The sequence below is a fragment of the Cervus canadensis genome, chromosome 23 (assembly GCF_019320065.1).
Source record: "Cervus canadensis isolate Bull #8, Minnesota chromosome 23, ASM1932006v1, whole genome shotgun sequence".
Taxonomy (NCBI): Eukaryota; Metazoa; Chordata; class Mammalia; order Artiodactyla; family Cervidae; genus Cervus; species Cervus canadensis.
The window spans coordinates 3,306,243-3,323,658 of record NC_057408.1 but is presented as its reverse complement, the minus strand read 5'-3'; the positions used below and the strand labels follow the sequence as shown (position 1 = coordinate 3,323,658).

Sequence of the window (17,416 nt, the reverse complement as noted above, 5' to 3'; positions counted from 1 at the left end):
TTTTTCACAGTTCATTTAAATTGGTAAAGATATTTTCAAGAGTGAAAAAGATAACTCTGAACGTCTTTTGTGAAAGTAATAATTTGAATTTGTTTCATCTTGTAATTGGCTTTTGGTACTGTGCTAAAACTAGTGGTTGATCGTAAAGTTAGGCTCTAAACTATTCTTTTGGTGTCTCTTCTAGGTTAGATTAAAGAGGATATTTTCTTAGAGTGGACCACCGCTTTCGGTAAGACCATGTCGTCCATCTTGCCATTCACTCCACCAGTTGTGAAGAGACTGTTGGGATGGAAGAAGTCAGCTGGTGGATCTGGAGGAGCGGGTGGAGGAGAGCAGAATGGACAGGAAGAAAAGTGGTGTGAGAAAGCAGTTAAAAGTTTGGTGAAGAAGCTGAAGAAAACAGGACGATTAGATGAGCTTGAGAAAGCCATCACCACTCAGAATTGTAATACTAAATGTGTTACCATACCAAGGTAAGTGTTGTTAGGTAAGAAATTTGAGGGCCTTACTGTTGAAAGTTGCTTGAAGGAATCTAAGGGAACGTTACTGAAATTTTGTTACTTTCAAGTCACCCATCAGTAGTGATTATTAAAATAAGATAGCTGTTCTTAAACCTGTCACATTAATTTTGTTTGACTCATTAAGACTTATTTTAGAAATCATTTTCTTGAACAGTGAGAAGGTTAATCAAGCCAAATAAAATACTTAGATTTTATTTTTATCTCCACTGTCTTCATTTACCTTCATTGCCTAAATGCTTCATTGTATGCTTTTGTAATTTCTGTGATCAAATTTGAATAAAGAGTCAAAAGATTTTCTATCACTAGCGCAGTAGTGACTGACTGTTTTCTCCTCCTTTGGTCAAAACTTCAGTAAGGAGTTAACAGAGGCAGCTCACATTGTGATGAATTTTGTATAGTTTTTATTTGAGTTACAACATTACTTTTAACAAAGAACCGTACATAAGACAGCTTCCTGTGTGTCATAGTTGGTCAGAACCTGTCTTGAAGACCTGCCTCTTGTATTAGAAGGATGTGTTACCTGAGAGGTTGAAGTTTTATTAGTGTAAGTTTAATCATTTTCAGAGTAGTACCACTCTCAGAAATAGTGTTTTTTGAAATAAAGTAGCAAGTGGTTTTAATTTGTACTGCTGTAATTGTGCACATTATAGAGTTTGAGGGAGTGTCAGTTTTTGCATTTTGTAAAATGATTGTTTGCAGTGTCATACACATAGGCTAGCATATGGCATGTGAAACCATTCTACTTGACATGTTTCTAATGAGTTTTGGGAAATACACTGTGGATGCTTGTTGATAATAGAGCCTAGTAACACCAGCCTATCTACTTGCAAATACTAACAGAATGTTTCCTGCCTTGTTTGGTAGATTAATTATCCATTTCTTTTACCTTGCTTGTTTCATGTATTTCTTAAGTAAGAGTCGCTTTTCTTGGTTTACTCTTTCATTTTAGAAATGTTTATAGATGCCTGACATTTCAGTTCACTGAACAGTTGTTAATATCAACATATAGTCTTTGCTGTTGAGTTGTTTACTTCCTAGTAAGGGAGGTAAACTTGAAAAAATAAGAAAGATAGTTTTATAACATACAATAGGCATTCTGAAAGACGTATACTCAGGGAGTAGTGTCCAAAGTGGGAAGCCTTCCCTATCCGCAGCTTGTGAAAATTTTCCTCCTGAAGAAAGATTGGTGGCCGAGTTAGGTGGATGTCAAGGAGGAATTTAGTTAGGAGAAGCTTGATTCACCCAGAGTGACGCTGTAGTATGGACAGTGGCGGTGGGGAGGCTGGTGACCGGGGTCCTGGGGTGTAGGGGAGGAGACGGGAGCTGGCAGGCCTCAGGCTGCGTGGTAGTGAGGAAGCCCTGCATCCCGTGCTGGGGCTTCACACTGGACCTGAGCGTGAGTGGGTGAGGGGGGAGACATCAGAGAGTCTTAGGTAAAGAAGTGAGGAAAAGGGCCATGAGACTGTCAAGGGTGGAGCTGGAGACTGGTCAGTATGTTTCCTCCTCATCCAAGGGAGCGGCGCGGTCCAGGAAGACATGGGGCCGTGGTTTGGCACAGCTCCATTTAAGGCCCTGCTGCCCGTGCGGTGACGTGTTGGCGGAGCGGAGCTGTCAGGAGAGTCGTGCAGTCTGTCTCTTAAGGAGATTCAGTAGGTAGCAGCCTCTTGATTAAAATGTATAGACTTTGTATTTAAACTATGGAAGTCCCCTTAGTCAGATTTCTTTTCCTTCTTGTCCATTTTTCATTTTACGCTCTGGTTTCAGAGGTTTTTTTTTTTTTTTCTTCTTCATTTAAAGATTTTTTTTTTCTGCAACACTTTCACCTGATTAATGAAAGTGAAGTGTTGCTTGTCCAGTATCTTGTTTTTCACTCTTTAATAAAAGTTCCTTGAAGCTTAGAAACTTGCTTGTCTAATTTGGTGGGTTTTTTTTTTTTAATACCACAAGAAATGTAGATTTAATATTGGCTGTTGTCTATTGAAAAATGTAAGTTTCTTATACTGTTTGGAACCATATATTTTTTGAAGTTTGCTTTCTTGTTCATAGTTGAAAATTGTATCAGATTATTAGTCATTTCTTAACTACTAATATCCTTAAACATTTGGTCAACTCGTCATGGTGTCAACTGTAAAACAGGGAGAGTGGGTGCAGAAAGGGCCTGTTGTGGAGGAATCCAAACCTCAGCTTAAGCAAAATTATTTAAGATGTAATGCAAAATGGATTTACTTTATGTCTGTTAGCTTAAAATTGCAAGTGAGTTGTTAATAAAATACCTTTAGGTATTGATGTCTTGATGTTTTCATCATGTATTGATGAACATGAAGCATAAATTACTTAAATTTTTAAAACGGCAAATATTCTTAAATGGTCAGTGTCTCATTGACTCTCAACAGTTTCTTTCCCTCCACCTCCGTCTGCTGATGTTAGAGTGGGACTAAACTGTGGGTAGAAACATAGGCCTGACTTTATATCCCTCCCACCCCCCTCACATAATTAGCTCTGCCTTCGTCACTTTGTCTCTGAAGAAAGGGTAGCTGTGGCTGCACATGTGTCGCGGCTTCCTTCCCACTGTTGTCTGTGGTGACACAAAGTCATTCATGAGTAGAACTTAACCTACTAAGCTGCAGTGAGCTGAATAGTATAAATAAAGTCTCATGAAGCTTTTCCATCTCAAGACAACTCAGTCAGAAATCAGAACGGCAACTGATGTTTAACGAATCAGTCAAAAGAAGAAAAATTGGCTTTCATTGCATATTATCTACAGAAAAACAAAATCGAAACAGCAGTGGAGATAGAGAGCTTGTAAAGTTAAAAACGAGGCTGTGAGGTCTGAATGCTAATTTGATAATGTTTGTTTTACACAAATAAGCGGGAATGCAGAATTTTTTTTCGTAAATATACATTATAAGGAATTTCCTAAGGTGTTACTTTGTGTTTGACTATCTATGACATTTTGATGGTTCATCCTAAAGAAACAGTGAGGAATATGGTCAAAGATTTCTGGTGTTCATTTCAGCAATGTTTTTAATAGCAAAGAATTAGATAAATCCAATCATAACCCATAGTTTCCTTGACTGTAAAGGAAACTTCCATAACTCATTTTATACCAGGGTTGAACGGTAAAGTAAAATTGAATAGCAAAAGTAAAGTTTATACCAATTTTACTCGTAAAAATAGATGCAAAAATTATAAATAAAACTTAAATTATAAAAACAAAACCACCAAATCATGAGTAGGTAAGGTTTACTGCAGGAATGCTAGTATAATTCACCTGTAGGAGGTTAGTTAATAGGAGACACTGCATATTCATATTTATGAAAGCTCTGATCTTAATGGATCTAGAAAAAGCTTTTTATAAAATACAGTGCTCATGTTAACAAATTAGGAATAGGAATTTTCTTAAGTTGATAAAACATAAAAGTGTTAATGCTTAATCTTGAAACTTTAGAAGAAATAATGCCACATTGTTAATAGTGATTACTTATGGATTACCTAAAAAGAGAAATGTCCTATAATTTTTCCCTAGTATTTATCTATGAAAGTATGTTTTACTTTTGTAGTCAGCACAATTAGATGTTTAAAAAAAACTTTTTTGGCAATACTTGGACTATTCTTCTATATTTTTTAAAACCCTTTAAGTCAATTTTCCTGTTACAGGGAAACAATATTTTCATTTTCTTAACATTCTGATACATGTGTTTACATTTTTTCCTTTAAAAAGTTTGTTCCTCAAAAAGATAAAAGTAGTATGTGTTGTACGATTCCACATTTGAACACACATTTGAACACACATTATCCAGCGGGAAAACAACTCTCTCCCCTCCTGTCATCACCCATCTCCTCACCCAGTTGTATTACTAATGTCTTACATATCCTTCTAGGATATTGAGTATCTTATTAATGCTGTCACTGACATTTGGATTTTGTTTTTCATCTTCCAAATTTTTAAACATCAGAGTAATTGAAGTAAACTTTATGCAGATTGTCAGCTTTTATTTTTAGTTTCATATTCCTACTCTTGCTTCTCTGGATAACCCAGGAAGAATTAAAGAAAAGTCTTTAAAAACCAAACTGTAGTATCCTTCAGTTCTTAAATTAGTGCTTTTTTATTTCAGAAGAAAATAAGAATGATTCTTTCTCCCTCATATGTAGATGTGTGTGTGTGTATGAGATAATATATATGGAGTACTATGACAGAAAGAAGTCTGAATTTGAAGTTTGATGACTTGTAAGCTTCTTCAGTACTGATGTATGTGAATCCTAAGGCATGTAACTATTTTTGACTATTTCTTCATCTGTGAAAGGGGTCAGAACTATCTTGGGTTCTTTCACAGTACTCTTCTGGGGTCTTCTGAAATACTATAACTGTTGGTTTATTTGCTGTAAAGCGCTATAGTCATGAATATGATTTATTTGAAATGTTCTCAGGTATGCCATGTCTTCATTTTCCTTCCAGATTTTCTAAGAAACTCATATTATAATTGTCTATCTTTGCTTAGTAAACGCTTCTGCCAGATAACTATCATGATTTAGTATAACTATTATTTATAAAATCAATTAGTCAAAACAGTGAAGCAGTGTATAAATGCAAACTAGAACTTTGAGACTATCAGCCTCAGCATCCAACTTGTCATTTTCTGTCTGTATGATCTGTGTATAAGTTGTGAAAGCACTTCTGATGAACACTTCATTAGGCTCCTGTGAAACACAGTTTGAAAGACACATTGCTAAGACCCTTAACCTTTATCTGATGCCTACATTTGCATTGTGATTTTTTCTGAGGTAGTGCATGCTGTAGGATCCTGGTATTCAAATATAATACATTCTTTGTGTATATAATACATTCTTCCATGGGGCATTTTTATCATTTACCTTATCAGAGTAGAACCTAGGTTCCTTTATAAAATTACGGAATTATTACCCAGGTGTACTATTATCTATTTAATTTTAAATTTTAACACTCATTACAGTAAACATCATCCCCACTTTTCTTGTCCAATTCACATAATGTATTTGCTTTGAAGAATTCACTTAACAGCCTAGAATCAGCCTAGTTAAAATAATAAACATTTAAAAAATTGTAGCCATGTTTATAGATGCTACAAGTGATGCTTTCCCCAAAGAGTCATTAACTTTTTCTTATGTCGGGTAGACAGGCTGATCACTTTAATCTCAGTGGCTGATCTGGGCTGAGGCTTGGTTGCCATTTTAATTTGTTTTAGTCTGCACTGGCACATACCTTTTATTTATTTATTTCTGTCGTTAGATAGAAAAGTATCTTCATTTATTTATTTAACTTTTTATTTCATATTGGAATATAGCTGATTAACAGTGATAGTTTCAGGTGGACAGCAAAGACACTCAGCCATATATGACACGTTCCTTTTTCTGCAAATAAGATTCCCCTGGGATTTTGATTGAAATCCAGGCAGGTCTCTATCACCCAGTCCCTCAAGCATTGTGGGAGATTCATATCAACTCTTCTTCCATAATTTGAGTTTGGTGCTTGATCCTCCTGATGGCTGCATTTTTAAAATCAGGCAGACATCTTTGAGGGAGGAGAATCTTGTGATTGTCAGAGTTTGACCGTGTTTATTTTCTTCATTAGAATTTCTTTTCCCAGACTGAACCTGGTGCTCAGCTTGTACCTGGAATGTACAAGTGACTCCAGGGAAGGAAATGGCACAGACAGTTTTCTATTCACCAGAAAGTGTCTTCTCTTCTCACAGTCTTTGTTCGTTTGAATCTCATTGCTTTAATTGCTCACTGTTGTCTTTGAATAAATATTTTTTGTTACCTTTTTTCCTCCAGTTTTTGCAACAGGGAACATTAGCTTGCTGTGTATGACCTGCTTACATCTTACCTTGAAGTAAAATTGTAACAGCTGCTTAAAGTGAGACTCTTATGATATTTATTCAGAGACCCCCAAATCTGAGAACTGGTTGCATGTAACCTACAATCAGGATTGAGGTGCTGTACTATTCATGCAGGAATTGTAGGAAAGACCAGCTGAGACAAGTATTGTTAGGTTTAACCTATCACTGACCTCCGCGCCATGATAAAGAGTTTGTGAGAGGGATCCCATATGAAAACTTGTAGAAAGTAGGTTTTTGCTGTGACATTTCCCTTCTTTTATCCAATTGAGGGGCATCAGGGAACTCCTCGGTACTTGACTGTCACCTGAAAAAGCCTAGAAGAAAAGGAAGAGAGCAGCTGAGCTGCTCTTGTATCAGTGGAAGTTTCCCACGGGCCAGGTGGACTTTCCTAAGGTAGTTGAAGTTGACTTGTCTTGAAAAGATCAGGAGGCTCAACTGGAAGAGTCAAAGTGACCCGAGCCGAACAGCCAGAGAAACTCTTGCAGCAGGAACCAACTGCAGGAAAAGGGTAGCATTTGGGCTTCTGACCTTATAGGGCTCTTCCTTCCTCCTCTAAAATCTTCTCTTCTTGCTATCCCAGAACCTACAGAGCCCTTAAGAGTAACAGCTGGAGAGTTCTGGAAGAGTTGAAGTTAGCAAAATTGAATGACAGAGTAAGTTTTGATTTAGATCAGAGTAGTAAAATATAAATTTTTTCAAGGAGGTTTTTGTTATATATAATTTATATGCTTTATATATTTATATATATTGTGTACTAGAACAACCATGTGACCTTTTTGAGATTTTATGCAGAAATGAGGAAAACAGTTTGAAAAGGAGTTTGTTTGAGGGCAATGATATGGGAATAGTCAACAGCTTTTCAAAAAACTGTCTATATTCTCCTTTTGAAAACTAGGGAATCCAGATTTAGTGACACTGGGGACAAGCAGACTGAATGGGGAGAATGGAGGAATGTTACATACCTCTACATGAAGTGCATAGCTTTTTAACAAAATATTTTTTTTTCTAACAAAAAATCTGACTGTATACCTGCTAAGTTATCCAGTGATGCTTTCTCTCCAGGGATGATTTTATTACAACTAGAGTTTTTTTTATTACCATCACATTTTTTTTTCCCCTTGAACTGTTCAATCTCTGTTCTCAGAATCCAGTATTATTTTAGCTTTGCTTTTGGGTTATTATAAACAATGTGAATTGGTTGTCCTGAGACTCGTATGAAACTTACCATGAATGATGCTTAAATTAGAACTAAAGTATGTAAGGTTCTTGATTATCTCCCTCCCAGACTTTTTTCTTTTATGATCCTTGCTTATGTTTATGGCTTTTTATGTATTAAGAGGATATAATTTTTCCGTAACTTGGTTTACCCCAAGTTTGCTAGGCCAGTGTGGGAGAGGAAGTTAAGGGAGGCTGTATTTTTCTTAAGGGTGAGGCAAAAGCTCAGAGTTAGGTAATGAATAGAAGTTTATAATGAAAAGTAGTTAACTTACAGTAATTTTCCCATAATTTTTATGTGATTGCTTATATAATTTGCATTAACTATGTAAAACATCTTAACCTCTATGTAAAATCCCATTCATTGTCAACTTCAAAGTGCTATACAAATGTGAGTTAGTTTTTATTTTGTAGGATGCTAATATTAGAATTGTCAAATTAAAAAATCATTTCTTTACAGCCACATACAGCATCACAAAAATGTGTGATTAATAAGTTGAGTTTTTTACAGAACTCTATTCTGTAGTGCAATTCTTATTTTAAGTTTTACGCATTTAATAGATTGAAATGACCATGTTAGTTATATTTTGTTAGGATTTCTTGTCTTTTAGGATACTATTTTTTTAAACTGTTAAAAGCAGAATATGTATTAAAATAAATTTAAAGAATCCATCAGTTGTATTATTAAAATAAATGTCCTTGAGCCTATTTTGGTGCTGGCTTATTTTTTTAAGTAAAAGTTTTTTTTTTTTTTTTCTTTTGGAAGAACTTGAAATATTTTGAGCAACTATTTTTAGAATTGATATTTAAATCTTTTTAATGGTAGGGACTATTTTATTTGTGTGGGGAATATTTTGCTTTTTTTCAAAAGCGTAGAAGCACCTAGCAAGATTTCAAAGTAGTATTTTCAAGATAACATTTAAAGAGAAAGGTCAGTAACTTTTTCAATTATTACTTGGTCCTTCCTTCTGTTTTGAAGAAGAGCTGTTCCAAACCAAGAAGAATAAAAGTATCCCTTTTATCTTATTGGACTCTATGGAAATTCTATTGTCTCCTCCTGTTTTAATTTGGGAGTGAATCTACTGATTTCATTGTCCAAAGAATTATTTTTTTTCCTGAGAAATTAACTTTCATAGTGACTGCTCTAGTTTTTATTGTTAAGCACATTCTGTAATGCTTTACTTCTCTAAAATGCTGTACCAAAGTTATTGGTTTAATTTTATCTTGCCACGTTTTTATTTTTATTGAACTACGTAAGAGGCAGAATAGAGTTGGTAATTAAGAATGCAGCCTCTGTCCCCACCACTTGCTAGCTGTACAACCTTCGACATGTCACTTTATCTCTGTGCTTTGATGATCTCATTTGTCAAGTGGGTAACTGCCTTATTTGTGGGTTGTTGGGAGATTAAGTGATCTAGTATGTGTAACAACTTAGTACTGTGCCCGATATTATAGTAAGTGCTTGATCTGTGTGAATTGCATGTGGGATGGATCCCTCCCCAAATTTGATTTTGATGTGAGACTGGTGAAGCCAAACATATATTAAAAGGGAATGAAAAAGATTATTGTTCATATGATAAATCTTTTGGGAAAAGCAGGACAAGCTTCCAGACTGGTCCAAAAATTACTTGAGAAGGAAGTAATGGGAGTGGTGGGGCTGGGTTGATAATTCCTGCGTTCCTGTGTGTACCCAAACTTTCTTGGTTTAAAATTCCCACCAGCCACAAGGATTTCCTTCCCAGTTTGCTCACATTTGAGGCAGAGGGTTGAAGACATGGTGGAACTTGCTGATACTCTCCACAGTTGAACATCAAAATAGAGTCAGATTCCTCATGAAACTCAATAGGGGTAAATGCAAGTAAACTACACTACGTGCATCATAGTCAACCCATGAAAGAGAATATCGTGAAAGCGGCCAGTGAACAGTGTGACATGTTACATACCAGGAAATAATGATGTGAAGGACATGTGACCTTTTGTAGAAACAGCGGAGCCAGAAGATGATAAAATGACACCTGAGAAGCCATAACCATAAACGTGTATCTAGTTAATAAAAGTTTCAAAATATATGAGTAAAACTTGATAGAATTAATGTATCAGAATCACAAATTGGTGGTTATAGAGAGTTAAATAAGACTAAAAAAGTGAGTAAAGACATAGAAGATCTAAATTACACTATTATTTTGATATTTATAGAAAAGTAGATCCAAAATCAGTGTATTAAGTCTTTCCAAGTACTCATGGTACCGTCACCAGGAAAGACTATTTGCAGGGTTCAGTAAATTTTGAAAGATTAAAAGTCAACAGAATATGTTCTCTGCCAAGAACAGAACAAAAGTAGAAATCAATACCAATAAGACATGTGTTAAAAAATGGAAATTATCATAATTCTTTGACCCATGGGTTATTTAGAAGAAAACTGTGAGCAAAATTAGAATATATATCAAAACTAAAGGATAAAATAAGTGGGATGTAGCTAAAACAGTGCTTACAGGGAAATTTATAGCTTTAGATAATTATATTAGAAAATATCTAAGATGTCACCTAGGAAATGAGAAAAGGTCAAAGAAAATAGAAAGTAAGTAGAAGGAAGATAAAAAATAGCAGAAAATCAGTGATTGGAAAAGAGACAATAGAGATAATAAATCCAAAAGCTGATTCTTTAGAAAGATCAGTAGAATTGATAAATTCTCCTATAACACTGATGGACATAAGAGTGAAAGAGCCCATAACCATGCATTAGCTATGTATGAAAGGATAGAGATAATATTATGCTAGATCCTACAGGCATTAAAAGCATACTATGAATATATTTTCAACAAATTATGCCAGTAATTTGTAATGGTCAAAGTTAAGAACATGTTACTATGGCTGGTGCAGAAGTGGAAAATTTGGATAGCCCTATTATCAATGAAAAAGAATTGAACTCATAATCAAAATCTCTCTCACAAAGAAAACTCCAGGTCCAGATGGTTTTACTGGTAAATTCAAAACATTTGCACAAGAAATAACATCAATCTCACAGAAACTCAGAAAAACATTTTATGAGGTCATTGTAACCCCGATAACAAAACCTGACAAAGATGGCACAAAAAGGAGAAAATTTACAGATTAATGTTAGTCATGAGCAAAGGTATAAAAAATTAACAAAACACATATCCTCCAGCAATATACAAAAAGCACATCATGACCGAGTGAGATTTAGCTCAACAGTGAGAGGGTAGTTTATAATATTCAAAAATTAATCAGTGTAATTCAGAGCAATAACAAAGGGGAAAAGCAATGTGATCACTGTACTTGGTTAGAAGCATTTGATAAAAATTCATCATCCATTCATGACAAACACTCCCAGCTTATGAGAAATGTAAAGACATTTCCTCATTCTGATAAAGCACATTTAAGAAAAACTGACAGCTTAAGATTATACTTACAAAATAACATGTTTTCCCTAAGAGCAGAAATAGGACAAGGATATCCATTCTTATGTCTTCTTCAGTTCATTATTTTATCAATAGTTGAGGACCTAGGCAGTGCAGTGGGGCAGGCAAATGAAATATAAGAGGCATAAAGAGCTCAAAGAATGGGTCAAAGCACTTACATTTTGTAGATGATGTGATTATGTAAGAAACAAGGGAGCTGCGAAAACAGTCACTAAAGCAAATGAGTAAATTTAGCAAGGTTGTATTTTACAAGATGAGTTGTATTTTCATACTCAATACATTAACAGCAAACAAGTGGAATTAATATTAAGAAAATTCTGTAAACAGCATCAATACAATTAAAACATCTAAGAATACATTTTTTTAAAGACGATCTGTATATTAAAATTTCAAAATCTTAAAAATTAAGGACTAAATAAATAGAGAATTCTTCTCACATAGATAATTCTTTTTATCAGACTCACACTCCCTCAGATAAACGTTATCAACTCTGCACAGAATACAAAGAAAAATAAGTCACTACAGGGTAAACAAAATAGACATTTTGAAGGAGATTTGACCCTTGGAAGGAAGTGACAGGCAAATTTTCTGTTTTTATTGCTGTTATCCATGCAGAATGGATAGAGTAGCTAAAATTTCAATATGAATTTCACCTTTTCTGGCCTGAAAAACCAGAGATCAGGGTTGAGGACCACCAGAACCAGAGTTGCTGATGAGTGACGGGAGAATTCTAGCATGGAGCCAGCCACTGAAGAGGAGTCCAGATTTTCCTTTAAAACTCTGCCAAAATCCCTAGGCCGACCCCTAAAGCCATGTATGTGTAGGGGAGAGCTAGTGCAGTCTGGCTGAAGGTGAAAACTGATTGAAATTGTTTGAAGACGAACAGTTTGCAGCTTGAGCACAAACAAGTTAATTACCTGCCCAAACAAAACCAGTTAACTCTTGGAGGAATCTGACATCCCCAGCATGTAATGTTCCATGTCCAGCATACAGTCTTTGAAGTTACTCAACCTCTGAGGAACAAAGAAAATGGGACCTTTTGTCAGGAGGAGACCGATGGAGACACCTCTGAGACAACCTTCCTGCTGTAACTATCATGCAGTAAACTGACATGTATTTGTGAATTGATGCACTCAGTAGTAATAAGTTCTCTTCCAGTTTAATCTGAATCAAATCAATCTCCATCAAACCCTAAAAATATATGTATTTGTTTTTCATAGAATGTACACATTTATCCTAAAATTTACATGGAAATACATAGGAAGGACCTAGAATGTCCAAAGCAATTTTGAAAAAGATCAACAGTGTTCAAGGACTTAAATTATCTGACTTTGTGTGAAGGTACAGTAATAATGTGATTCTGTCATAAAAACATAAATAGGATAAAATAGAGAACCTTAAAACAGATGGTTCTATAAAACCATAAGAGATGTGGGTTCTTGGTTATTGGGGCCACCTGATGGGAAGAGCCAGACCCAATGCTCTGGAAGATTGAAGGCAAAAGGAGAAGGGGGAAGCAGAGAATGAGATGTAGAGAGCATCACTGACTCAATGGACATGAATTTGAGCAAACTCCAGGAGATAGTGGAGGACAGAGGGGCCTGGTGTGTTGCAGTTGGTGGGGTCACAAGGAGTCAGTCAGAGCTTAGCAACTGAACAACCAACAAATAGTTATTTGATTTTTGACAGGTTTGCCAAAGCAATCCAATAGAGACAGGAAAGTCTTTTTCAGCAAATAATGGGAGAACTGGACTGTCCATCTGGATGAGGGAACCTTGGTCCCACCTTACACCATTCAAAAAAATTAATTCTAAATGAATCAGAGTTCTCATCTAAAAGCTAAAACTATCAAACTTGTATAGGAAAATACATTTGTGACCAATTTGTTGTGAACAAATTGAATTACATTTGTTCAGTTGTTAAGTCATGTCTGACTCTTTGCGACCTCATGGAATGCAGCACACCAGCCTTCCCTGTCTTTCACTATTGCCTGGAGCTTGCTCAAACTCATGTCTATTGTGTCAGTGATGCCATCCAACCATCTCGTCCTCTCTCACCCCCTTCTCTTGCCTTCAATCTTCCCCAGCATCAGGGTCTTTTATAGTGAGTCGGCTCTTCCCATCAAGTGGCCAAGTCAGCCTCAGTAACAATCCTGGCAATGAATATTCAGGGTTGATTTCCTTTAGGATTGACTGGTTTGATCTCCTTGCTGTCTAACGAACTCTGAAGAGCCTTTTCCAGCACCACAGTTCAAAAGCATCAATTTTTTCACTGTCAGCCTTCTTTATGATCCAACTCTCACATCTGTACATGACTACTGGAAAAACCATAGCTTTGACTGTCCGGACCTTTGTCAGCAAAGTGATGTCTCTGGTTCTTAATACACTGTCTAGGTTTGTCTAGGGCTTCTCGGAACCTTCTGGTGGTAAAGAACCCGCCTGCCAGTGCGAGAGACATAAGAGAGGTGGGTTCAGTTCCTGGGTCAGGAAGATACCCTGGAGGAGGAAATGGCAGCCCACTCCAGTATTCTTGCCTGGAGAATCCCATGGACTGAGGAGCCTGGTGGGCTGCAGTGTAGAGGGTCGCAGAGTCAGACAGGACTGAAGCGACTAAACACACCAGGGTTTGTTACAGCTTTCCTTCCAAGGAGCGAGCATCTTTTAAATTTCAGTGCTGCAGGCAGTCACCATCTGCAGTGATTTTGGAGCCCAAGAAAATAAAATGTTACTGTTTCCACTTTCTCCCCTTCTCTTTGCCATGAAGTGATGGGACCAGATGCCATGATCTTAGTATTTTAAATGTTGAGTTTTAAGCCCACTTTTTCACTCTGTTCTTGCACCTTCATCAAGAGGCTCTTTAATTCCTCTTCACTTTTCTGCCAATAGAATGGTTATCATCTGCATATCTGAGGTTGTTGATATTTCTCTCCCCACAGTCTTGATTCCAGCTTGTGATTCATCCAGCCCAGCATTTTGCATGGTGTACTCTGCGTAAGTTAAATACGAGTGACAGTATACAACACTGACAAACTCCTTTCTCAATTTTGAACCAGTTGTTCCATGTCTAGTTCTGTTGCTTCCTGATTTGGATGTAGGCTTCTCAGGAGACAGGTAAGGTGGTCTGGTATTCCCATCTCTTTAAGAATTTTCCAGTTTGTTGTGATCCACACAAAGGTTTTAGCTTAGTCAGTGAAGCAGAAGTAAATACTTTTCTGGAATTCCCTTGCTTTTTCTGTGATCCAGTGGATACTGGCAGTTTAATCTCTAGTTTCTCTGTGTTTTCTAAACCCAGCTTGTGCATCTTGGAAGTGTTCTCAGTTAACTTACTGTTGAAGCCTAGCTTGAAGAATTTTGAGCATTACTGTGCTAGCATGTGAAATGAGCACAATCGTATGGTAGTTTGAACATTCTTTGGCATTGCCCTTATTTGGGATTGGAATGAAAGCTGACCTTTTCCAGTCCTGTGGCCACTGCTGAGTTTTCCAAATTTGCTGACATACTGAATGCAGCTTTTTAACAACATCATCTTTTAGGATTTGAAATAGCTCAGCTGGAATTCCCTCACCTCCACTAGCTTTGTTTCTAGTAATGCTTCCTAAAACCCGGTGACTTCACACTCCAGGATGTCTGGCTCAGTGAGTGACCACACCATCATGGTTATCGAGGTCCTTAAGACCTTTTTTGTATAGTTCTGTGTATTCTTGCCACCTCTTTTTAATATCTTCTGCTTTTGTTAAGTGCTTGCCATTTCTCTCCTTTATTGTATCTATCCTTGCATGAAGTGTTTCCTTGATACTGCCAATTTTCTTGAGATCGCTAGTCCTTCCCTTTCTATTGTTTTCCTCTGTTTCTTTGCATTGTTCACATAAGAAGGCTTTCTTATGTCTCCTTGCTGTTTTCTGGAGCTCTGATTCAGTTGGTGTATCTTTCCCTTTCTCCTTTGCCTTTCTCTTCTCTTCTTTTCTCAGCTGTTTGTGACCTGGACGTAGGCAGTGGTTTTTTTTTTTTTTCTTAAAGGAAATGGAAAGCAATAAGAGGACATTGAGTTAGACTTCCATCAATATTAAAAAGCATTTCAACAAAAACCATTAAATGAATAAACAAGTTATAGAGTGGAAGAAAATATTTGCAGAACATATTTCCAACAAGAGGATGGTATCCGCACTTTATAAAGTATTTCTTAACTCGGCAGTGAGAAGGAAATTGCCTATTTTAAAAATGGACAAAGGATTTGGATGCATCACAGAAGAAGATATGGAAAGGACTGCTAAGCAAATAGAAAGTGTGTGGCATTGTTAGTCACTGGGAAAACGCACATTGTGAAACCACAATGAAATACCACTGCACATCCACCATCACAGGGGAAGAAAGATTGCCTTTGGGGGTGGGGGGGTGAGAGGGATTGACTGAGAAAGGGGTAGGAGGGGACTTCTTGTCAGGATACAGTTACCCAATTTATGTATTTGATAAAATTTAAACTTAACAAAATGGTACCATTAAGATCTGTTTGACTCTGTGTAAATGTTACCTCTAAGAAGGAGTAAACAGTGAACTCTAGTTAACAGTATACGCATGCTTTCAGTGTCTAGATTTAAAGTACCTACAACTTAATTTTGAATACATCAAAAATAAGATGGATTGATAAATAGATACTGGGGCAAGGACAGCATGGCTCCGAGCTTTCATTGGAGTTTTCCAGGGAAGGAATGACAGTGCTGGGTGGATATGCTGAGTTAAGTTTAGGACTAGGTAGTTTTAGTAATTTTGGTCAGCCTGTGGGCTATAGAGGTGGTTCCTAGTTGTCTAGTACATACCCGTAGGTTGATTTAGAGCAGGAAGAATATTAGCTTGGTGTGTCAGAGTTTGATTAAATAGTAGAGGTGTGAGCTCTGAATCTGTTGGTTTGTGTTTGAAAGATGAGCTCTCAAGGGAGTCCCTTGCTGTCTCTAGACCTGGGAGGGGGGTAGTCTCTCTGAAATCAAAGCTCCAGATGCCAGCGTGTCAAGGATACAGAAATGAGAAAATATAGTTAATACATGTTCATATAAAAGCTTAAACCTACAGATTTTAAACCACCATTCTGCAAAGGTATACCTTGAAAAATTTAGACTCTTAAGCCAGCCAGAAGTTGATACAAATCCTGGCTGTTACCTCAGTAGCTTTGTGACCTTTTGAATTATTTAACTGCTCACATTTATTTTTTTATATGAAAATAATATTCATGTTAATTCACTTTATAGGGTTGAGTATAAATTATGTAATACATATGAAGAATAGTGCCAGGTACAAAGCAAATGCTTAAAATAAATGTTGGCAGTTTTTTCTTAAGTTTTCTGTAGCCAATGAAAGTTTCTTAGTTGTTCCTTTATATCCTTTGCTAATTTGTTAAGAACAAGGTTGTTCCTAAAGCTCCTTTCTTGGTGATAGAGGCAAGGTTAAAAACTATCTGGAGATAGGCATTTTCTTGTTTTTTGTTCCCATGCCTCAGCTGTATAATGGTGATAAAGTGAAGTATACAGACACATTTAGTATATAGAATTATAGAGACTATAATTTTTTTTTATTACAGTTATCAGCTCTTGATTCCTGAGCTGATATAAACTTTTAGCCTTGCTAGTCACATACAAAATGGAAGGACTCCTCTGTTGTAAGTAGAGTTTTAGACTGGTCGATACAAATTATTTCATACAAGTTCATATATCATGCATGCATGCTGAGAGTCGCGTCAGACCCTTTGCGACCCTATGGACTGTGCCCACTAGTTCCTCTGTCCATGGAATTTTCCAAGCACGAATACTGGAGTGGATTGCGATTTCCTTCTCTGGGGGATCTTCCCAAGCCAGGGATCGAACCAGCGTCTCCTGTGTCTCCTGTATTTTAAGGTGGATTCTTTACCACTGTGCCACCTGGGAAACCCCTCGTTTCTCTTGAGTACATCAGTAATCGAACTAGAGCCTCAGGTAAAGTTTCTTTTGTTGATGCCATTCTGTTAATTTTATTCAGTATTCAGTGTTGTATATGTGGGTTTCCTCATGCCGGTCTAGATCCTTACTCCTTTTGATTTGTAGAAGAAATATAATCTTTAGACAAGAAAGTCATGAAAAATAATGAATTAGTAAAACATAATAGGTTTATTGTGGAGAAATCTCCAGTACAAGGTCTGCAGGACTTTGCATGAGATTCTGATATGGACGTGCTTGCTCATCTGACTGAATCTAGGCGAAGACAGCTTTGTAGATGACTTATTATGTTTGGTCTGTTATATCTTATTTCAGCATATTATTGTATGTTAATTGCATTGGTGAACTATATCAAATTTTGACCAGGCTGAATTTATCTGAGACCAGTTTTTGTCTTTAACCAGT

General features: G+C 36.6%; 1 protein-coding gene across 2 annotated transcripts in view; it reads left to right on the top strand.

Annotated features, from left to right (window-relative positions):
• The window catches only part of SMAD2 (SMAD family member 2), an 80,087-nt gene that overhangs the window by 29,910 nt on the left and 32,761 nt on the right, over window positions 1-17,416 (top strand). For both annotated transcript variants that reach the window (XM_043444515.1, XM_043444514.1), the window contains exon 2: window positions 185-473. In XM_043444515.1, the coding sequence (XP_043300450.1) occupies window positions 238-473 (236 nt within the window). In that variant the 5' untranslated portion in view covers window positions 185-237. The remainder of the gene's footprint in view (window positions 1-184; window positions 474-17,416) is intronic.